We start from the raw sequence: 21,005 nt of genomic DNA, 5'->3' as shown, positions 1-21,005 counted from the left end.
TTTTTAAATTAGTAGTATTAAAAACTACTAAGATTATTTACTGAGGAAAAAAAGGATGTTTTTCACAGATACTAATATTGCTTTTATAAGTTCTATTATAAATAATACTGCGCTTCACCACGCAAGCAAGTTCAGAGCAAAAAACGCATCAGACCTCAAGCGGCGGTGAGGTGAGAACAGCGGCTTTATTAGCTTTTTGATCCGGAGACGGCAATGACAGCGACGATGATGTTCGCGGGTGTGGACATTGGCGCAACGGGCGTCAAAGTGGGCGTTGTAAATTCTGAGGGCGCTGTGGTCGCGCGAGAGCAGAAGAACTATCACCCAGAGAAGCATGAGCCGCAGGACGTCGTGGATCTGGCCATCTCCGTGATGCACAATGTGCTCGAGACGGTACGCCTTTAACTACATGTATGGTGTACTTGGATATCGGAGATTCCCACTTGTCGAATATGATGTTTACAGACTCGGTTGGGATTGGGAGACCTGGAAGCCGTCGGTGTGGGCTGTCCCGGTGTCCTGGAAGCTGGCGGAGTTATCCACGCAGCTGCCAACTTTCCATCCTGGTTAGATGTGCCACTTCAGCAGTTGTTTACGAACACTCTGGGCAGACCGGTATGAAGGATATTGAACAAATGGGTCTGGAATGGCGTGGCACTGACCTTCAGCGTGTTGTGCTACGCAAGGTCACGGTGTGCAACGACGCTGACGCCGCTATCTTAGCAGAGCAATGGGTGGGCACGGCCAAGGGTGACATCAAGGACTTTATTATGTTGAGTATGATTCTTTCTCATCGAAGAGCGTCTTTAATCGCTTTTGGAGTAAGTAAACGCATTTATTTGTAGCTCTTGGCACCGGTGTAGGCTTCGGTGTCGTTGCAAACGGCGAGCTTGTGCGAGGTGGAAGCAATGCTATTGAAGGGGGTCACATGGTACGGAACTTTTCTCTGGCGCTGTACCAATGACATTGGTAGTGATATGTAATGCCCTCATTTGTGTGCAGATTGTTGAACGCAATGGAAGACCGTGCGGCTGCTCGCAAAGAGGCTGTCTTGAAGCTTACAGCTCGGCAGGTGCACTGATGTCGCAAGTTCAGGAACATCTGCGTGCTGGTTCGTTGCCTTCAGATTTCTTGCTATCTGAACAATAACGATCTTAGGAGAGTTCGTTACTGTGTGCATGAATGTACAGGCAGAGACTCGAGTCTGGCTAAGTATTCGGAAGCAGACATCAATGCTGAATTCGTTTTTAAGCATGCCGCTGAAGGTGACGAATTGTGCAAGCATCTGGTCGAAGAAGTGCGTGACAAATTACTATAGTGATCTTCATGTGTCTAACATGTTTTGATCGTTTTAGGCTGCCGATTACTTGGGTTTTGCATGCGTAACCTTTTGCCGAATGTTGGATCCTGAGGTAAAGTTGTTACTGTAGCGTACACAGTAGTTTGCGGGTTATTAAGCCAAGAGCTAATTACTTCGATTGGAAGATTATCGTGCTGTCAGGAGGCATTGCTGAAGCCGGAGAGGCTTACATCGACAAGATTCGGCGAGCTTACACGAAGCACACGTGGACCAAATTTCCCAACCCTGTACGCTTCCTCTTATCACGTTTTGTTTGCGCTCGCCTTGCTCACGTTCGTTTGTGTTTCGTTTTATTCGACCTATAGGTTCGCATTGAGAAGGCAAGTGCGGGGTACGATTCCGGTATCATTGGTGCCGTTGCAGTATGCAAAAAACAGCGCAAGGGGCAATAAGTTACTTCGTACTTCGAAGTACGTGTTTTATCATGAACAACAGATGAGTAGATGATGACTAGGTACTTTTAAAGGAACATTTACTGGTACTATGAATACTATCATGGATCAATATCGTTAAAAACAAAAGTTCGCGTTATCAGCTGATATAAGTGCATTGATGGCCTCGACTCGTGATACATGTACACTTCCTATCTGTCCTGATAAATTAGTCATAGCGAAACAAGCTAATCACTGTCACTGTCACTGATGACCGGGCTAGCGCTTCCGTCGTTCTGCGGGACCGGGCTATCGCTCCCACCATCTTTTCCAGCAGGACTGCCTGCTTTCTCCGGAGAACTCTCCGGCGGAGGGGTGCTAGCTTTCGTTTCCTCGTCATCAGAAAAAGACGATGTGTGCTTCTCTCCTGCCCGTCGGCGCTTGAGCTCCCGCACACTCTCCTCGTCATCAAGTTGCTCATCGTAAACCCCTCCGCAATCGAAAAGAATCTGAGTGCGGCTGTCAATTTCGCCTTCCGAGTAATCCCGACGGTGAACGACAGCTCCATGACGACGTTTCTCTTCTCCACTCATCTGCATTGGCAAAATCGATATTGAAGATAAAACCAGGGTTACAAAATCATCGGCTCAGCTTCACATACCTTCGTTTTTCTGAGTTGAATACGGTTCAGAACATCACTGTACGTGAACTGGTTGGACTCCGGGTCCAGCATGAAGACAATGTGCTGGGACTCGCGCTGTAACGGGAGAACATCCACCATTCACGGACAAATAGGTACAAACGTAAGTGCACCGTATACCTACTAAAGCAGACCTGTTGCCAACGTACGCTGTCAAGCGAATCCACAGACATAAGATATTCTCGGAGGTATGAAAATTTCTCGCGGTCGTTGCTTTCCTGTGGAAATAAAAGTAAAAACTGGTCAGTAGATGTGTAGCTAGTGTTGTCTTCACAATAAAAGCATACCTCTTCTTCTGTGGAGGCGTTGGGCAACAGAATAGATCCCTGAATAAGCTCGTTGCCGGCTTGGATCTTCTTGTTTACACCACACAACAAAGCACGTTCTTCGCGACTGGTAATTCCCTTGCTCTTGACATCTTCCGACGGTAACATATCGTACGACTGCAGATCGAACACCAGCGTTAATACGCTACACTCAAGAATTACCATGACAAAATCGTATCGTACCAGAATTGCATACTTGTTGGCCGACAAAATCTGATCCGGGAAGACATCCCACACCTTGATAATTTTTTTCCTCTTGTTGTGTGGGTGCACCAACAATTTGGAGTCGTTGATGTCGTGGAAGGACGCCTCGGCACGATCCTCCAGCGTCACTGACACCACCTCGGCCAGCGCGTTCTCCGTGCCCTCGCGCAGTGCGCTTTGAATTTCTGCCTCGCTCTTGAACTTGTGCACCGAGTCGTACAGATCGTTGCCCATATATTCTGTACGTCGCAGCCAAGAAACCGTTGGACGGGCCTTGGACCGGCCCTTGTTGCCGGCATGGTCCTCCTTCATCATCAATGTCTGCTCGTCGCCAACCTCCAGCGGCTCGGGCTCCAAGGGGGCTGTAGAATTAAAAGCAAGCAGCCTCATTAGCATGCAACTAACTAATCAGAGCCACACAAGACCATACAATTACCTTCATACTTGGTCGGATCGATGAGGTCGATGGTCAGGCCAAGATTGGGCTCCTCGTGGATCTCGTACGTGTAGTCCATTTCCAGCGTGTTAGGTTTGTACTTGATGAGTCTAAAATCCACACACAAACATTGTCAGTTTCTCTATCGTCTTATCTCTCCTGTATGGTTGTGCCTTGTAGCCGCACCTTTCCGGTTCGTGCGGGTACTTGACGAACTTGGTGTCGAACGGGATATCTGGTAGCGTGTTGCGAAACTCGAGGGTGGCCAAGAACTCTGATTGTTTCCCCAATAATGCGCGGCGTTTGGCCTGAGCGTGGCTCTCCAAGATCATGCGCGTGTGATCGCGACGCGCCTTGAGCTTATCCTCCTTGTACTTGGCCACTTTCTTGCGCTCCAGTTCGTAGCGTGCGCGTTCTTCGGGCGTCGCGTTAGCTCCGGGGGGAGCGCGCCTTTTCCGCGTCTCGTCATGCTCTGGGTCGCGAGTGCGGCCATTGCTGCTGCTGGTTTTGGCCGCCGCAGCGCCGTTGGTTTCCGTCGGCGTCTTCACCTCCGCCATCGCCTCGAGTGATTTTGGTGTTGTCTCCCCCTAAAACTTAATATGATGTTGTTTACATCGATTTTGTGCAGCACACAAAAAAAATTCTATTTTTGGATCTACTTATTTTGAAACGGCGTTTGCCTTTGGCTTCAAGTGGCGGCTCTAATCTTGAGCTTAGTCTGTCTGTGTCCATGAGGCAACTCCTGATCTTGGTGGCGCAGCATCCGCTCAAGGTGGGAACTACAGTTCTGCTGCTAAGCATCTTCTACAGCTTCGCGCGCGTGTTGGTGCTGCAATATGTGGTGGGCGCGCTACAGGACGCCATATTGCGGTACCCTAAGAACTTCCCGCATGCCTTCTTCCTACCGCTCTTTCACATCTCCCTGGTCGTCGCAGCCACTGCGGCGCTGTATCAGGACTATCGTCACAGCCGTTTATGGAGCCCAGCGACTTCCACACAGCTCTGGAAGCACGTGCTGCCATTGCCTCTTACGCTGCATCATGGTAAGTGGAGTCGGCTGGTCGGTATCCCGCTCTACGCGTTTGTCATTGCACTAGTCGACGCGGTGCTAGTGTTCAGGGACCCGATCATTGAAAGTATGGCTACTAGCATTGTTAAGAGTTTCTTTCGACCCACTCCGGAGTTGGGACAAAGATATTACCAACCGAGATACGTTGAAGGCATGATGTTCCAAGATCGTGCAGAGATGGCGGCAAGAATATTTACCATCGGTGCACCAGCTGCAGAGAGATCTACTACAAATGTTCACTCGTATGTAAGACTGCCAATTGAGGTGTCTGTAGCTGCAGTAGTATGCGCTAGCTTCGCGCTTGCACGGTTCTTTCGTGAACCTCAACACGGTACGTCATTTTTCCGTGTTGGTTGAGCTGAAAAGCGAATGTGTTACTTATTGCTACATGCACGTTGATGTGACTGGTTTAGATGGAGATGAACTGCGTGAAGCGGCAAGAAACAATGACATTTTTGGAGTAAAGCTGCTTCTAGCGCGAGGGATGGATCCAGATGCGTGTTCTGGGGATGGCACGACTGCACTGCATGTTTGTGGGCAGCAAGCAATTGATAGGGCAGCTCAAGCTCTTTTGGAGCACGGAGCATATGCAAATGTAATCGATCGGCTTGGATTTACACCACTGCATTGGGCGGTACAAATGCGTCGAGAAGAAGTTTCTACAGCAAGTCGCTTGTCTACAATTCGGATACTGCTTCGCCACGGCGCTGATCCGCGTAAACCCGACGCAAGCGGTACAACGCCGCTACTTATTGCATCCCGGAAAGAGAACGAAGCTTCTTTGGGCGTGCTAAAGGAGTTTTTGCCTGAAGACGAGACCAGCGGGGAGGTTGAAACCACGGAAATGATAGACGAAGCCACAAGTGACGATGGCGATTATTAATGATCAACAACTTTTTATCACTACCGACTACTAAATCCTGTAACGTCCATCTCTACCACCTGCAGCAATTCCAAAAAGCACGATAAATGTTCTTGTTAGCGCCATTAAGCCGCGAGAAAGCAGGCACATACCATTGTCAAAATTCGCTCAAGCTCAACTTTAGAAGGATAAAGTGGTAAATCCAATCTGCAAGAACGAAGGCAGTCAGTGAAGAGCTGACAGTAATGGTTAGTTTGAATAGATTAGCTCACCTGTTTAAGCATGTGCTTGCGTGGGGTAGTACTGTGTACACAGTTGAAACATCTTTCCCCAGTTGAATTGTGAAAAGCTGAATCTCGCCATCCATACCAGTAAGGCCCTGAGAATAACAGAGCAAATACCAGAGTTAGGAGCATCATGAAAAGCGTCATCCAGATCGAAGATACTACCTTAAAGCCTTCGACGGGGACGCCGCTGGAACCTGTAACATATTGCAGTAGATGACCGCGTTGATCTTGAGAAAAAGACTCCAGGACCTCCCAGAACCACCCAACTAATTCAAACTCGTGAGTGCTTTGCTCGTAAAACCGAACGTCTGTGTGTTGCCTCCAGTCGTCGACATCGATCTGCGGTAACCCCGACAGCAGCAAATCGAGCTCTTTGAAGTCGAATACATGAAGAACTGTATCGTTGACGACACTACGAAAACCCTCCATGATGCTCGATATCTCCGCTCGAACACTATCAAACAGATAATATTGTGCCACCTTTGCGACGTAGAGTTGTTTGTTTCCATCATGCAGTGTGACATCGGCACCGCTCGGAATAAGTTCTATACCTTCAACCGTGAAATTTAAACCCAAGGCATTGGTGTTGTCGTTTTCAAGAATCCACATCATACTGGAGTATACCGTTTCGTCGAGGAGATACAGGTCAGACAGCTTCAGTGGTCCACCAAGAATGTGCTTCAGCAGCGGGATGGAAAGCCGCACATTCAGGAGAAGGCCTTCAAGCAGCGCTTTGCCAAGTAGTTTCCCAAAGAAGACGTACATCTGTATCAAGTACGTTAGACAATAAACTGTCGTGAAGCAGTACCAGACATACCTCTAGCTGCTTCGTACACTTTCCCGTGGAGGTTCGGTTAATCCAATACCCTTGGTGTGCCGATGAGCTTGTCAACGTAAACAACCCCGGTGCTTCGGCGAAAAGCTGGCTGCAAACCAAATGCAGCCACTCCCGCAGTATTCCACCTCCATCGACGCCAGCCTCGTCCACAAAATCGACTCGAAGGCGACGATGGAGGGTTCCACTTGGTGCCGACATGATGAGATTCATAGACTGCTTCAAAACCCTGTCACGGTGGATTCCTGTACAGTGAAAAGTAGCAGTATTAGCCACACTCCAGCTGCAAATACACGAGCACGTAACCTACGTATTGTATGGTATCCTTCGACAATCGATGAGCACAGCTTAAGTGAATACTGATAAAACCATTGTGCTTTTTCAGAGAAGGCTAGAGTCGATGCTCGCTGCATGTGTGGCAAGAAACATAACACGATTAATGTTGAAACAAAATCAAGGATGTGGACTCAGCATGGACCACTTTACCAGGATAGTTTTGGAATACTGGCGAGATGATGTCGAACACTCTTCGGCTAAACGCCAGCGTATAGTTCGGCTTTCGGGACGTGAGTCATCGCGCACGAACGCCGTTCCAGGGGTAAGCCACGACGCTTGTTGTCCGCTTGAGTCCGAGAAAAGGACGGAAGACACAGACACCCGAGATGACCCGGCCACTTTTGGAGGGTTCCGCCTCCTCCAATCCTGGAAGTCCCGCTCTCTTATAATGACGCTGCTTAAAGCTTCGTTCTCCTGAACAGCTTCAAAGGGGATATTAACCTATAGATGGAAAATGCTACAGTTAGTAGGCACATGAACACTCACCAGAGTTAAAAAGCTACCTTACCCAGCGTACACTTTGCCCTCCAATGCAGCGTTTCCATTGGTGACGCTCACGTGCAACTAACTGGCGGTCAGTTAAATCTCCACTGTAAACTGCGTTTAGGCTTCGAATCCAGGCGACGCGAGGAGGAGACATGAGTAGGTAGTTGGAAGCTGAGCGTGTACTGTCTCCCACTTGTGGGGCGGTTACTGTCGACGTGTTTACAACTTCTTGTCGACTTCGAATCATCTTCGATTCTACATCACAAGTAAGTTCACAAGTGAAGATGAACAACGTGAGAAACGCACTTTTAAGTGATTTAAAAATCACAGTTTTCTTTGCCAATCCAGACCTTCAGCTGTAGTGCCACATAATACACATCCAGCCTGGGAAAACTCGTTTCGGTGAAGGCAAACGTCGCATTTCCAGCCTGCATTTCTGCAGTATCCACAGCACCGGAAACGCGTGCGTCCAACGGTTAAATGATACGTAGCGACACGTAATCCCACATAATTCCAAAAAGACGTACGGGCGCTCAATAAATGCTCGGTGGCGTGAACGTCGACTGGAGCTCGTGCAACACTCAACGCAGGCTTTCCATGTTAAGCAGATCGTGATTAACACCAGCCCGACGCCAATACTGACGCCGATAACCGCGGTCTTTACACTGCTGCTGCTGCCATCCGACCTGTCCTCATATCCATTGTAGCCGCTATAGCTCCCATCTATCGAGCAAAAACACACTCCACACATCAGTGCATCGTATCCACTTGCAATACATGTAATCGCATGCAGTCGCCCTCACAATGGTAATCGTAGTCCCCGGTAGTGTTGGGGTAGATGCCGTCCACAATGGGCATGAGGCCCCGTACGCTAACAGTTTCTCGCTTATCATCGTCCTCTATTGCCCGTCGTAGCTGCAGTTGCTGCTCGGCTTCTGTATCTGTTGCGGCTACTGAATTGATTGTGCAAAAGAGCAAGGCTGCGACTATCGACAGGAAGTTCCGACGTCGCATCGCGTTCGCTCGCTGGGCGAGTCGCTCAATACCGGTGACGCGCATCTCGGCAGCCTGGGAGCCGCGAATCAAGCGAAATTGTACCGAGGTGCTCAATGGCGCATGAACCCGGAGGTGCCGGTGCATGAACAGCCACGCAAGACCTCCGAGCCGGAAACGCTCGAATACCTGACGCAAAGTTTACGAAATGCGAAATTTTCAACCAATGACAAATACGTCAACAGAGGTCTTGGAGCGGTGCAAAGCCAGGCTTATTTGTCATTGATTACGCTAGCATCAAGATGGACAGCAGCTTTTGCCGTGCGACTCAACTATTAATAGCTCGTTCACGCTATCGTTGCAGTCGCCAATAGAGTACAGTACTGTACTGTTCAATGTACATACAAGCACATCTTGGCGGCAGCACTTTAGCCGATTGAGGGCTCCAGCTTCAAGGAAAAGCTTTTCTCGGACAGAAGGGTGCCATGTTCGCCACGTTACAACACCAGCAACTTTACATTATTTACATTTTTTTCTCCCTGCGTTCGCAAAGATTGTCATGTAGTCGATCTCTGTACTATTGGCCTCCGGTCGGCTCAAGCGTCACACGGTTGCTGTGTTGCTCGCCTTTAGTTCGTGCGTAGCGTACTCCCGTCAGAGTGGCTACGCGCGATCGTGTTTATAATTTGCATAAGAAAACGCCGCATTCGATCGTCGAGAAACGTCGTCACCTCCCACTACGGTGGCCCGATGGCGCCTGTCTTGAATACCCACTCATACATACAATTGAAGCTTTGGTATCTTCATTTTCGTGTCCACCGCGGATGGATTCGTTCTCCATTCGAAGCAGCACGATCTTCTCTCCCGTTGCAAAACCCTCCTTCGGTCAGAGAGAGCAACGGGATAGCACATTAGTACGCTTGACAAAATTTGCGCAAGCATCCCGTGGAGGAGAGCACTGGGTCGGAGCGCACAGCGTCGATAAACGTCTGCAGACGTACTCGGCGCGCATTGAGCACGTGGTCCGTGAGCTCGGGCTGCACGAAGAGCACAGCGCCGCTCGAGATGTGCGGCACCTTGACGTCACGCGACTGCTTATTCGCCTTGAGTTCCTTCTTAAGGTCACGCTCGAGTTGCTTGAACTCGCCAAAGGTTGCAGTTATGTCCCACATAATTACGGGGTTCATGTGTTTTTCCTGAGTAGCCGACTGGGCGCCGCAGTCCACACGTACAAGGTAAATATCACGGGGTTTGCGCTTGTCAGGCACCGCCTGCACGAATGCTTTGCCGACGCGAATGCTCGCTTCGCCTAGATTCATATCCACACGGCGGCGTATGTCTCCCGGAACCACATTGACCAAAAGGCGATTTCTATTGAGGTGCGCCAGCACACGACGACGAGCAGCCGGGGCCTGGAGCTCCTTTCTCTTGAAAGCAGTTGCTTCGTCTGCCTGGGTGGACTTGGAACTTCCAACGGAAGAGATAACCGAGAGCAACGGAAGCTTTGAAGTCGAAGCGGAGGTGGTTGTCTGCTTCTTTAGCTCTCGGGTGCCGTCGTAGTAGTTTCGAATGGAAGCTGTGGTAGACGTGGTAACTGTATCCATGGACAGCATGGCGAGGCCGATAAACGTGTAGAAGCTGATGAGCGCGAACGCTGCAGTATGTGCCAGCGAGGTAAGAACGACCGAGAGGATGTTCCAGGCAAGCACACAGGCGACGTATGTGCCGAGCAGCAGCGATGCAGCCGAGCTGAGGGTGACATCAAAACGTAGCAGCGAGTCATAGGCGCTAGTCAGCACGGCAAGGCGGAAACCCGGCAGATTGAGCACGATGGTGGGATTGGCATTGTCTGAGCTGACGGCGCGCTCACGGGGCTTCTTGCTGTCGGTAGTAGGCTGCATCGCGGTCCCAAGCGTCTTTGAAATGGCCTGTAGGATGTTACGCTCAGCACACGCCCAACGTTGGCACCTGAGACCGGTAAATGGAGCAGCAGAAAAATTTAAATTCTGCGGGGACAGCGGGTACATGTAATGGCAGGCAGCACCGATGCTGCTCTGGTTGATGGATATATTTTACCGAAGGGTCTGCTAGTACTGCCCCGGTTTTTGTAAATAGGTTAGTGGAGGGAAAGGCGGCGCAATGTTGATGTCCAAGGAGTCCATTGCAGATTTTGATCCCACTTTTGAACTGGCTAGTTGCTACTTAAGCAATTAATTCCTACTTCAGACAAAACAATTATTGTTTATTAAAATACATGTTCCATTACGCTTTTGTATTTTAATAAAAAATTATACTAATACAATGCATGTCATAAAGTGTGTTACTTGTGCTTCGCTTGATGCATGCACCTGGGTTTCTTTTGTCCGGCGTGGCTGGCAACTTGCCAGTGGCAAGTGTACAGTAGACTTGCTGCTCCGTTACGTTAGCTATAATATAGTTAACGTAACGGAGCAGCAAGTCTTCATGGGATATTATCCCATCACACAGTATCAGCGTCTAAGCATTGCATACTAATGACATGCCATGTCCAAATACTGCACCGTCGCATGACAACATTTTGCATTTACGCCGAGTTATTTGGCAGTCCCTACTTCAGTCGCTGAGCTGTGGCCTCCAAAAGCTGGTCGGAGAAGTCCATGTCGGCGGTGCGAACCGTCAGATCTACGAAGCCACCGCTACGGATTTTCACATGAATCAGTCCAACGTGTTCCGAATTCACCAGGCGACAAGCCGCAATCGCTTCGTTGGCTGGAGTAAGCAGATAGAAGACATGACGTTATTAGAGCCTCGATTGGCTGAGCATCAATAGATAGCGCACGTACTGGTCGGAATGGCTTCGACGGTATGCACGTTGAACTGGTGCATGCGGCCCATGAAGTCCTCAAGCGTTCGAATACCGCTCGGGTTCACCTTGGTCTTCTTCTCGCACGGGCAGGCACCCCATCGACCTCCAAAGTCCTGCGTAGTGATCTGCCATGGCTCTAACTGCCGTCCGTTATACTGGAAGATGCCGGTGCTGCTGCTGCCGCTCAACATATCCAAACCATTGACAGGGCTCTTGCCAAGCTCAACAGCGGCTATACATGCAAACAAAAACCATAGCAAACCATTAGCAATTCTTGCCGCAAAGCATCACGAAAATCCTGTACACTCACCGTTCATGCTCGAGCCGAGACCTGACATGTCGAAGGGGTCCAACGACGCGGAGGGGGCAGGAGAACTAGCTTCAGGAGCAGCCGCCGGTGCCAGCGGAGAACCCATTCCAAACGGGTCCGCGTTCATCATGGGCTGTTGTGGTGGGGGCTGTTGGAACATCCCTCCGTTCTGCGGAGCGGCCGGGGTATCAAATGAAATGTCGAGCAAGTCCATCTCCACCTTCGACTGCTGTTGCGGGGGCGCCACTTGCTCGACAGGGACTTGAGCTTGGGGTGGTTGCTGTTGCTGCTGTGGCGGCTGTTCACTGCGGTTCGATGAACGCCGCGAAGTCGAGCGACCAGTACGACGACTTGAGTTAAGAGTTGCACGAGTGCTGGCGCCAACACGGCGAGCACCAGGCATCGGCGCCGGAGCGCCAGGAATACCACCAAATATGGCAGAAGCCAGAATCTGCCGCTCGTCGACATTGCCGTTGGCTTCATCCTCGCTCGAAGGCTCACCATTATCGTAGTTGCTAGGAGCACCGTAGTCCGGCTGAGGCGGCTGCTGCGGAGGCTGAGCGCCGTAAGATGCCTGGCCACCGTAGGCGGGAGGTTGAGCACCGTAGCCTCCCTGTCCACAGTAGGCACCCTGGCCGCCCATGTTGCCTTGGTTGCCCTGGTTGTAAGGGTCGGACGGGTAGCCTCCAGGGGCACCAGATCCGAATTGTCCGGGTGGCGCATTATCAGGCGTGTTGAGGCCCGTAGGACCCCACACATTCTTGACCACTCCACGCTTTCCAGCGCCAAAACCTCCAGCAGGATCGGGTCCGCCAGAGTTGCCCAATCCGGACATACCACTCTGGGCACCGTTGCCACCCCACTTGTTAGCTCCAAAGGCACCTTGCTGGTCCGCAAGAGGAAGCTTGGTTGGGTACGGAATCTCAGGCTTCTTGTAGGCTTCAAAGTTCAGGCGGTTCGAATCACCGCCGTTGCGACGGTGGCCGTAGCCTTCATCCTCATCGTCCGAGTCCTCAGGTGGGTCATATAGCGGTGCACCTTGTGCTGCAGCCTTCTCAACAAAACTCGTTAGGAACGAGAGATTGGGATCGACCTCAATATCCTCGCAACTAGCATCCTCAGGGAACACCTCGTTCATGAGGGAGAAGTTCTTGGTGAGCGCAAGATACTCGAAGCAGCGCTGTTGCAGATCCGTACTGCGGCTGTTCTTGTACTTGTCCATCATGGCATCTGCCACATCGATAGTGTGGCCCATCTGAGCTGTGATCTTCGTCACAGCCGAGAGCACGTAGCCACGCGTCGTGTCTTCCTGGTCGAACGGACGGTCGACAAGCTCCACAAGGCGCTCGCAGATTTCTTCCAGCTCCATGGCGTCCGACAAGTAGCCGTACTCACCAAGGACCCAGGCCATAGTGCAGACCAGAATATCCGGCAGCACGGGGCGCTCAAGCAGTTCCAGATACGTATCCACCGCGTCACGGCGCAGCTCCATATCCTGGTCTTCGTCTTCACCGCTTCCCTCAGCAATCAGGCGCAGCAAGTTGTGGGCCACTTCGGGGCGAACCAGGTCACCGCCGAGCTCAAACACATTCGTCATAGTCTGGATGTACCAGGCGTTGCTGGGAGCATAGCGTTCAGCGCACTGCGTGATACGCGACACCAGTTCTGTACGGAGGAAAACATCTGAAGCTTCACGCAGGAACTGAGTGAGTTTGTCCGAAATGAACTCGACATTCACGGGATTCGTCATGCGGTACAGCAGATCCAGTGTCTTGCGCTTCAGCGTCTCATCTGGATCTTCCAGACAGTCAATGACAGCCATCTGATGCGCTGCAGCATAACGTGGGTGGTCCTTCACAATAGCAGCAAGCCCCGTGACACCCAAGTATTTCAAGTTGTGGTTGTCGCTCGAGATGAAGCGGGAAATGCTAGCAGCCGCAGCATCGAGCAACGTGCTGTTCGGATAGATCGTCGTTACAGTTTGCACGCACTCGTAGATAATAGCGTAGCCCACATTGATACCAGTGTCAGCACGACGCATCACATCGTGTAGCACTTCGTACATCCCTTCGCTGGTCTGCTGGTCAGCCTGACCCAGCAGTGCCAGGATCTTTAATAGACGGATTTGGATCCACGGCGCTGGGATGCGATGGTAGTCGAACTCACGTGGTAAACGGTGTTCTGTGATCTGCTTCAGAATGCTGACAAAGCTAGGCACAAGGTCCTTATAGTCCGTGGGGGTGGCTTCCGCCAGGTCGTGTAGGATACACAGCGTGGCGCCCATGACGCTGGGGTCGCGGTCACATAGAGTGCGACGCAGTGCGTCTCCCGTTTCACTGACCGAGTCCGGGTTGAGCTGGTGGAAGCGGTGGATAGCCATCACCGCCTTCTTGCGGACCAGCTCGGCGTCGTGACGCAGCAGATCGAGGATCATGGGCTGCACGGCTGGCACCATTTCGACGGTCACGAGCTTACAAACTGCCATTAAGGCAGCGCAAACTTCGAGGTGGTTGGAGCTTTGCAAGTCTCGCTGCAGCTGGTTGATGATCATAAAGCGGAACTCGTGCGTCGGCGATAGACAAAGGCTGCACGTAAGGTAGCCCACTCGCTTCTGCATAAGGTTAGTGCTGGCGGTCATCTCCACGGCCTTGATGTAGCCGAAGGACGCATCGTGGCCCAGCATCTCAACATACATGAGGCGGATGAGGAACTCGCGCTTGCGTTTGTTTACGAGGCTGCTGGACGTGCTGGAGGTGGCCGTGACCTCGCTCAGCTTCCGCTTGAGCATCGCCACCTCATGGATGATGATACGATCCTCCTCCTGCTTCGACTTGCTCTCACCGATCGACTTGACCAGCTCGAAGAACTCCTTGGACAGGTGCCCGCCCGACATTATGCTTCCAAATAGGTGACGTGGACGGCGACGATCTCGGATTGTGGGGGGTGCCGCATGGTTGTAACTTTTTTTTACTCCGTTTTAACGCGTTAAAACAAATTGTAAAATGATACTCTTCGAAGTTCACGAACGGTTAAAATTTGTTTTACGTTCGTATTTTTTCTCGTTAGAATAGTAATTTGAAAAGGAAAGGACAAACATGTTTACTTTCGAATCTCCGTATTATTAAGCCGAGCGGATATCAGTATGAGTTAAAAAAAAGCGTTTTTTAAATTGCTTTTTGTATTAGATTTATCATGATGGAGTTTTATTTTGTCAAATTTGCAATAATGGCAGACGGAGGAGTGGAGCTGACCGATGCCGTGTTGCGCTCCTTCAGCGTCGCTCGCAACTTTGCCCCGCAGGTCGGTGAAAGCTTTTCCCATAGCTGAAAATACTAGTTGTATATATATGTCTGTTTTACTGAAGCAACCGGCCGTCAACTGTCTGCAGGAGGATGAAGATCCGAACGTTCAGATCACGTCGCTGGACTTCCACCGCAACGGCGAGCGGTGCGTCACGAGTCGCAGAGATGGTGTTATGTCCATGATTAACTGCTTGAGTGGAACGTACGTTGATGTACTGCTACCGATGATATCTGCGCTGATCGAAGGGTAACAGGTGACGATTGCTCTCGGCAGTGTTGCCAAGACGATCTTGACGAAGCGATACGGCGTAGGCATTGTGAGGTTTACCCATCACCTGGACTGTGTGATCTTCTCATCGGCTAACACTGCGAATGATCGTACGTTTCTTGGTCGGCACTGCTTGCTTATTGGTATATTGAAGGTAGTTACCATGGCTCTTATCTGTTCGCATAGACCGCATTCGGTATCATTCGTTCTTCGACAACAAGTTTCTTCGCTACTACACTGGCCACACCGATAGGTAACTCGATTCAATACGTACCGTAGTTGTACTATAAGGTGCTTGGTAGTGCTCACGTGAAGTCGAATGATGGCAGGGTCACGTCGCTGATGATGCACCCCACTGCAGACCAATTCCTCTCCGCTGGAATGGACGGTACGATTCGACTCTGGGATATCCGCAATTCAGATACAACGGTGCGGCATGGGTAACTGAAGGATAGTGCACTAAGCTGAGCTAACCAAAGCCATTTCCTACAACTAGGCTATCATTCGAACCGACCACTCGCCAGTCTCGCACGTTTGCGCTGCGTATGACCAGGAGGGCGTGGTGTTCGGTGTGTACACTGGTGACCACCTAATTCGCATGTATGACGCGCGAAACTATCAGGAAGGACCATTTGCCAAATTCTCGCTGTACGACGCGTCAATTATGGCAGGAGTGGAGCCGTTCCTCGCACACATACAGGCTCCGAGTTTGAGCACGAAGAAGCTTCATGCTCTTGACCTCAAGTTCAGTCCCGATGGAAACCAGTTGCTTGTTACGACGAATCGCGGAGTGTTTCTTCACCTGGATGCGTTTGAGGGCAAGCTTCTGCATCTTTTCAAGGAACACGGATTGACGCTGAGTCAGCGTGGCGACCCTCAACTTGGTTGTTGCTATTCAGCTGATGGTGCCTATGTGGTCACCGGGGCGGAAGATGGTCGAGTGTTTTTCTATAAGAGCGCAGCTGGTCAGTACGTGCATTCTTTCCCTCAAGGTCACAATGGTCCCGTGCTGGACTTGCAGTGGAATCCAAAACGTCACCTACTAGCGAGTGCTGGAGGCAACTCTTCCGTGTTATGGTCAGCGACTGGAATCTGAGCACCAAGCGGAATAAAAGAATACATGATCCACTTGTGTCTTGCGCGTACTTCTTTGCTTCTTGTACTGCAACAAAGCTAACGCATTAAAAACACGAAATCATGGAGTAAGGTAGAGTACCGTATCCAAGCTCGACAAACGATTACTGTCATGCATGTTATCCGTTCGTAGTTCCCGTGCCAGTATTGCAAAAGCTCACATGTTAGCAGCGTTTACAGTGAAGGATACAAGTGCCTTTTTGAGAATCGGTCTCGACGTTGGCCCACAAATGAGTCCCAACAGCTCGCTGGAAGCTACCGCGGTCCGTGACTCTGTTCAACAGGACGAAGATTCGAACTAAGATGGTGCGCTGATTAAAGGTGCGTCTCTCAACCGCTCACTTTTGCTTTCACCGTGTGCTGGTTCAAGCTCGACAGGATGCTAACCATTCGGTCACTGACAGCGTCGACCTTGGCGTGTGCTCTCCTGGTAACGCAGTCTCCTCTGGTTGCTGCTGACCACACGGTTAAGGCTGATGCCTCGACTACCCTACTAGACAAATGGGAAGGATGGGGCACTTCGCTCTGTTGGTGGGCCAATGCGTTCGGAGACCGTGAAGACATCGCTGATGTGTTCTTCACGCGTAAGGACAGTGTGAAGCTTGAAGGGGCAGCAACAGCGCTTCCAGCTTTAGGCCTGAACATCGCGCGCTACAATGTTGGAGGCTCAAGCAAGAACGTCATTGACGATGGGGGCACCGAAATCGCTATGAAACAGTCGGAGAATATGCCGCCATTCAAGTTTATCGAGTCGTTTTGGCTGAACTGGGTCAGCAACGACTCGACCAGCAAGAGTTGGGACTGGGACGCCGACCTAAAACAGCGCACAATGCTTGATCTGGCCATTAAACGCGGCGTTGACATTACGGAAGCGTTTTCGAACGCTCCTCCATGGTGGATGACGCACAATCATGCTACTGCTGGTGGGGATGATGGCAAGAAGGATAACTTGCAATCGTGGAATCACGACGCGTTTGCGTTGTATTTGGCCATGGTCGTGAAGCAGGCTAGGGATAGCTGGGGTGTCAACTTCACGTATGTTGAGCCTTTCAACGAGCCGATGAGTACGTGGTGGACGTTCCCGGGCAAACAAGAGGGTTGTCACTTCGAGGTGAAGACGCAGAATAGCCTCTTACTACAACTTCGAGGATATCTGGATAAATTTGGACTAAAAGATGTGATCATTGCAACGTCCGACGAAAATACGCCTTCGATAGCCTTGTCGACACTCACAAGTATGTCTGGAAACCCCGATGTGATGACAACTTTTGGTAAGGTGAACACGCACGGTTACGAAGGACTCAGTCCATACCGTGGAAAGGATCGTGAGCCTTTGAAGTCGCTCGTAACGAAGTCAAAAAAGACTCTGTGGGACTCGGAATACGGCGAAAAGGATGGAACGGGGCTTGGGATGGCCGAATCGATCGCCTTAGATATTAATCAGATGGGCGTGTCGGCGTTCGTGTATTGGCAAGTTCTTGACGGTGGTGGCTGGGGTCTTATTCAGTCAAGTCCAGGCAATATGACCATAAGCGCGCCCAACACCAAATACTACGCGCTGGCTCAATACTCACGCCACATTCGGCCGGGCATGGCTATCCTCTCGACGGACGACGTGAATACCGTAATGGCCCATGATGCCAAGTCCAAGTTGTTGGTACTTGCTACAGTGAATACGGGGGATGCGGCCTCGAAAGTCACATACGACTTGGCAAGTTTTAAGACAGTTGCTGGACCTGTGTCTGCTTGGACGACGGAGACGAGCGGTAAGGGAGCGCTCTACAAGGCGTCGACGGTGAAGCTGTCTGGCACGTCGTTCAGTGTGTCGATCCCGGCTGCGTCGGTGATGACATTCGAGGTTGAAGGAGTTGCTTAAATGAGATGCTTGATTGCGAACTCGATCGAGGTGACCCTGGTGCCTTCATGATCCAGGATTAAATTGATCTGCTGGCTTTGCACATCGAGCTTAGAATCATCTGGCTATGCGTTAAGAACCCACGACGAAGGCCATTATTCAATCACCAGCAGTGGCGCATTATCGTACAGGATACTATCCGATACTACAGTAGTAGTATTTACGCACTTAACTCACCTCGACTCTCGTTTATCATGCCAATCGAAACACTGCACATGTAAGTTGGAGCCACTGATAACGTACAGAGACCACCTCATCGCAAGCTGATCCCACATCTCCATCTCACATCTTCATATGTTGGTGGAGAACAGTGTTTGTAACACGGCACAATTGTGAGCCTGGCTCAGCGCTGCCGACGTCTCTATTTCGTTCCCCCACTTCCGCTTTTGGGTCCGACAACTAAAGGCTGTGAATAATGCTAACCGTTCAATCACTCGGAGCTGTCGCTTTGGCGTATGTCTTCGTGCTTTCACTCCCCTTGCAAGTCACCGCGAAGGACTACACGGTTAAGGCCGATGCATCCACGACACTGGTCGACACTTGGGAAGGTTGGGGCACTTCGCTTTGCTGGTGGGCTAACGCTTTTGGAGATCGTGAGGACATTGCCGACCTCCTCTTCACGCAGAAAGACACCGTCACACTGAAGGGCAGGTCATCTGGTCTTCCGGCTCTTGGTTTCAATATCGCCCGCTACAATGTCGGTGGCTCCAGCAGGAACGTCATTGACGACGGCGGCACTGAAATTGCCATGAAGAACTCACCGAATATGCCAGCGTTCAAGTTTATCGAATCGTTTTGGCTGGACTGGTCAAGTAATGAAACAAGTAGCAAGAGCTGGGATTGGGATGTCGACGTAAAGCAGCGCAAGATGCTGGAGTTGGCTACACAGCGTGACGCCACCCTCACTGAGGCGTTTTCCAACTCGCCTCCCTGGTGGATGAACAGTAACCACGCCACCGCTGGCGGGGAAAGCGGAACAAAGGATAATTTACAAACCTGGAATCGAGGCCAATTCGCGTTGTACATGGCTACCGTGGTCAAACACGCAAAGGAGAGCTGGGGTATCAACTTTACTTACGTCGAACCGTTCAATGAGCCCATGAGCTCGTGGTGGCAATACCCGGGAGGTCAGGAAGGCTGTCACTTTGATGTAGCCACGCAAAAGGATGTCTTAGTGAAGTTACGAACAAAGTTGGACCACTTTGGGCTGCAAGATGTAGCTATTTCTTCGTCCGATGAAAACTCCAACACGCAGACCCTCGCCACACTCACTGATATGTCCAAGGATGCCGATGTGATGGCCACTATCGGGAAAATCAACACCCACGGCTACGGCAACCGTGCATCGGACCGAGCTCCGTTGAAGGAGCTGGTGAAGAAGGTGAAGAAGAAATTCTGGGACTCCGAGTACGGCGAAAAGGATGCGACGGGACTCAGCTTGGCACAGGGAGTTGCCAATAACATCAATGAGATGGGCGTATCCGCGTTCGTGTACTGGCAGCCATTTGACGGTGGCGGCTGGGGCCTCATCAACTCGGCTCCCGGCAACATGACCATTGATACGCCCAACCCAAAGTACTATGCTCTGGCCCAGTATTCGCGTCATATTCGACCCGGCATGACCATCCTGTCGACAGATGATTTAAATACCGTCATGGCTTATGACGCAAAGACCAAACTACTAGTGCTTGCCACAGTGAATGCTGGCAATGCGGTTTCGAAAGTCACGTATGACTTGGCAAGCTTCAAGTCAGTGGGAGGACCTGCGTCAGCTTGGACGACGGAGACCAGCGGTAAGGGGGCGCTTTACAAAACATCAAAGGTGGAGCTCTCTCGTTCGACGTTCAGTGCTTCGATTCCGGCTGCGTCAGTGACGACATTCGAGATTGAGGGAGTTGCCTTGTGATGCTCTTTGAATCTTAACATTGTACGAGAGTGAAAGGCTGTTTCTTGCCAGCACCTGCGTTTCAAAACATAATCACCTGCTTCAACTGCTTACCGGTACTGTCTTCAAGACACTAGTCTTGTGCATGAACGTTCACGCGCCGTGATCAAACGATATCATACCGATCCGACCTTGAAGTTGAAGCCAGATTTCACCCACGTTTTCCAGCGTTCAAAGTTCAAGCAACAGGAGCGTGATCAAGTCATTTGCATAATACTGTACATGTACGAACAACACGTTGTTGCTCGTACAATAATGATTCATTGTGCAGCCTTTACTGCCAAGTTGGCACGAATTGAGAATCTCAAATCCACCATCGACCACTAACCTGTTCGTAAGGAACTTGTACAATGAGCTCTGGCTCACGAACAGCACAGGTACAGTTTCCTCTTCAACTTGGTGCACTTGCATCATTCTGACTTAAGATGAATCTGAAGTGATCAAAACACTCCTTTCCGGTTGCCGCTTTCAATTTCGCCCACACCAAAGTCTCACCAAGACGATGCTTCCCATTCGAGTACTCGTAACTTTAGTGCTTAACTACGCTGTCTTGATTTCTCAACCTTTGCAGACCAACGCAGACTGCACCGTCAAGGCTGATGCTGCCCACGGCTCTAATCAGCTCCTGGGATGGCTGAGGAACATCGCTCTGCTGATGGGCACATGTCTTCGGCGAGCGGGAAGACATCGCCGTTTTACTCTTCACGGCAAAGGACGCTGTCGCGTTGAACGGCTCGACGTCCACTTACCATTGCGCGGTACAACATCGGTGGCTCTGCTAACAACGTGGTCGATGACAGCGGCACCGAAGTTGTCATGAAAACGTCGGACAGCATGTCGGCATTCAACAGTATGGAGACGTATTGGTCGGACTGGATGAGCAAGGACCCGATGAGCACAAACTGGAGCTGGAAGCTGATGCGAAGCAAAGTGCAATGGTTGGTCTTGCTACTAAACGCGATGTCACTATTGTAGAAGCATTCTCAAACTCAAACTCGCCTCCGTGGTGGATGACAAACAA

At 50.8% G+C, this 21,005-nt stretch overlaps 9 protein-coding genes across 9 annotated transcripts; 5 read left to right on the top strand and 4 right to left on the bottom strand.

Moving 5' to 3' along the window:
- Nucleotides 1–118: 118 nt before the first annotated feature.
- On the top strand, nucleotides 119–1,881 carry PITG_03365 (glucokinase, putative; the record flags this gene model as incomplete). The annotated part of the gene is made up of 9 exons (XM_002906392.1): nucleotides 119–393; nucleotides 466–615; nucleotides 687–777; nucleotides 846–931; nucleotides 1,003–1,111; nucleotides 1,191–1,297; nucleotides 1,356–1,412; nucleotides 1,486–1,587; nucleotides 1,666–1,881. The coding sequence occupies 9 exons, from the start codon at nucleotides 214–216 to the stop codon at nucleotides 1,750–1,752; spliced, it is 969 nt and encodes a 322-aa protein (XP_002906438.1).
- A 98-nt stretch (nucleotides 1,882–1,979) lies between these two features.
- PITG_03364 (RNA polymerase II-associated factor 1) lies at nucleotides 1,980–3,954 on the bottom strand (the record flags this gene model as incomplete). Its single annotated transcript, XM_002906391.1, has 7 exons — nucleotides 1,980–2,324; nucleotides 2,393–2,488; nucleotides 2,581–2,649; nucleotides 2,719–2,874; nucleotides 2,941–3,323; nucleotides 3,398–3,507; nucleotides 3,584–3,954. The coding sequence occupies 7 exons, from the start codon at nucleotides 3,952–3,954 to the stop codon at nucleotides 1,980–1,982; spliced, it is 1,530 nt and encodes a 509-aa protein (XP_002906437.1).
- A 173-nt stretch (nucleotides 3,955–4,127) lies between these two features.
- PITG_03363 (uncharacterized protein) lies at nucleotides 4,128–5,349 on the top strand (the record flags this gene model as incomplete). Its single annotated transcript, XM_002906390.1, has 3 exons — nucleotides 4,128–4,533; nucleotides 4,618–4,797; nucleotides 4,880–5,349. The coding sequence occupies 3 exons, from the start codon at nucleotides 4,128–4,130 to the stop codon at nucleotides 5,347–5,349; spliced, it is 1,056 nt and encodes a 351-aa protein (XP_002906436.1).
- Nucleotides 5,350–5,369: 20 nt separating this feature from the next.
- PITG_03362 (HECT E3 ubiquitin ligase, putative) lies at nucleotides 5,370–7,426 on the bottom strand (the record flags this gene model as incomplete). The annotated part of the gene is made up of 8 exons (XM_002906389.1): nucleotides 5,370–5,408; nucleotides 5,481–5,535; nucleotides 5,601–5,707; nucleotides 5,778–6,380; nucleotides 6,433–6,695; nucleotides 6,761–6,857; nucleotides 6,937–7,227; nucleotides 7,295–7,426. 8 exons carry the CDS (start codon nucleotides 7,424–7,426, stop codon nucleotides 5,370–5,372), a joined length of 1,587 nt encoding a protein of 528 aa, XP_002906435.1.
- Nucleotides 7,427–8,772: 1,346 nt separating this feature from the next.
- Nucleotides 8,773–10,166, bottom strand: PITG_03361 (uncharacterized protein; the record flags this gene model as incomplete). Its single annotated transcript, XM_002906388.1, has 2 exons — nucleotides 8,773–9,716; nucleotides 9,861–10,166. 2 exons carry the CDS (start codon nucleotides 10,164–10,166, stop codon nucleotides 9,177–9,179), a joined length of 846 nt encoding a protein of 281 aa, XP_002906434.1.
- A 641-nt stretch (nucleotides 10,167–10,807) lies between these two features.
- Nucleotides 10,808–14,313, bottom strand: PITG_03360 (AP-4 complex subunit epsilon, putative; the record flags this gene model as incomplete). Its single annotated transcript, XM_002906387.1, has 3 exons — nucleotides 10,808–11,013; nucleotides 11,088–11,342; nucleotides 11,421–14,313. 3 exons carry the CDS (start codon nucleotides 14,311–14,313, stop codon nucleotides 10,853–10,855), a joined length of 3,309 nt encoding a protein of 1,102 aa, XP_002906433.1.
- A 332-nt stretch (nucleotides 14,314–14,645) lies between these two features.
- PITG_03359 (uncharacterized protein) lies at nucleotides 14,646–16,086 on the top strand (the record flags this gene model as incomplete). The annotated part of the gene is made up of 6 exons (XM_002906386.1): nucleotides 14,646–14,720; nucleotides 14,809–14,924; nucleotides 14,997–15,100; nucleotides 15,177–15,243; nucleotides 15,320–15,419; nucleotides 15,487–16,086. 6 exons carry the CDS (start codon nucleotides 14,646–14,648, stop codon nucleotides 16,084–16,086), a joined length of 1,062 nt encoding a protein of 353 aa, XP_002906432.1.
- A 417-nt stretch (nucleotides 16,087–16,503) lies between these two features.
- On the top strand, nucleotides 16,504–18,000 carry PITG_03358 (uncharacterized protein; the record flags this gene model as incomplete). The annotated part of the gene is made up of 1 exon (XM_002906385.1): nucleotides 16,504–18,000. The coding sequence occupies one exon, from the start codon at nucleotides 16,504–16,506 to the stop codon at nucleotides 17,998–18,000; it is 1,497 nt and encodes a 498-aa protein (XP_002906431.1).
- A 454-nt stretch (nucleotides 18,001–18,454) lies between these two features.
- On the top strand, nucleotides 18,455–19,945 carry PITG_03357 (uncharacterized protein; the record flags this gene model as incomplete). Its single annotated transcript, XM_002906384.1, has 1 exon — nucleotides 18,455–19,945. One exon carries the CDS (start codon nucleotides 18,455–18,457, stop codon nucleotides 19,943–19,945), a length of 1,491 nt encoding a protein of 496 aa, XP_002906430.1.
- Between the last annotated feature and the right edge of the window lie 1,060 nt (nucleotides 19,946–21,005).

Source organism: Phytophthora infestans, genomic scaffold (assembly GCF_000142945.1).
Source record: "Phytophthora infestans T30-4 supercont1.4 genomic scaffold, whole genome shotgun sequence".
NCBI classification, from domain to species: Eukaryota; Oomycota; class Peronosporomycetes; order Peronosporales; family Peronosporaceae; genus Phytophthora; species Phytophthora infestans.
The sequence above is the reverse complement of the archived record's forward strand: the minus strand, read 5'-3'. Positions and strand labels throughout refer to the sequence as shown.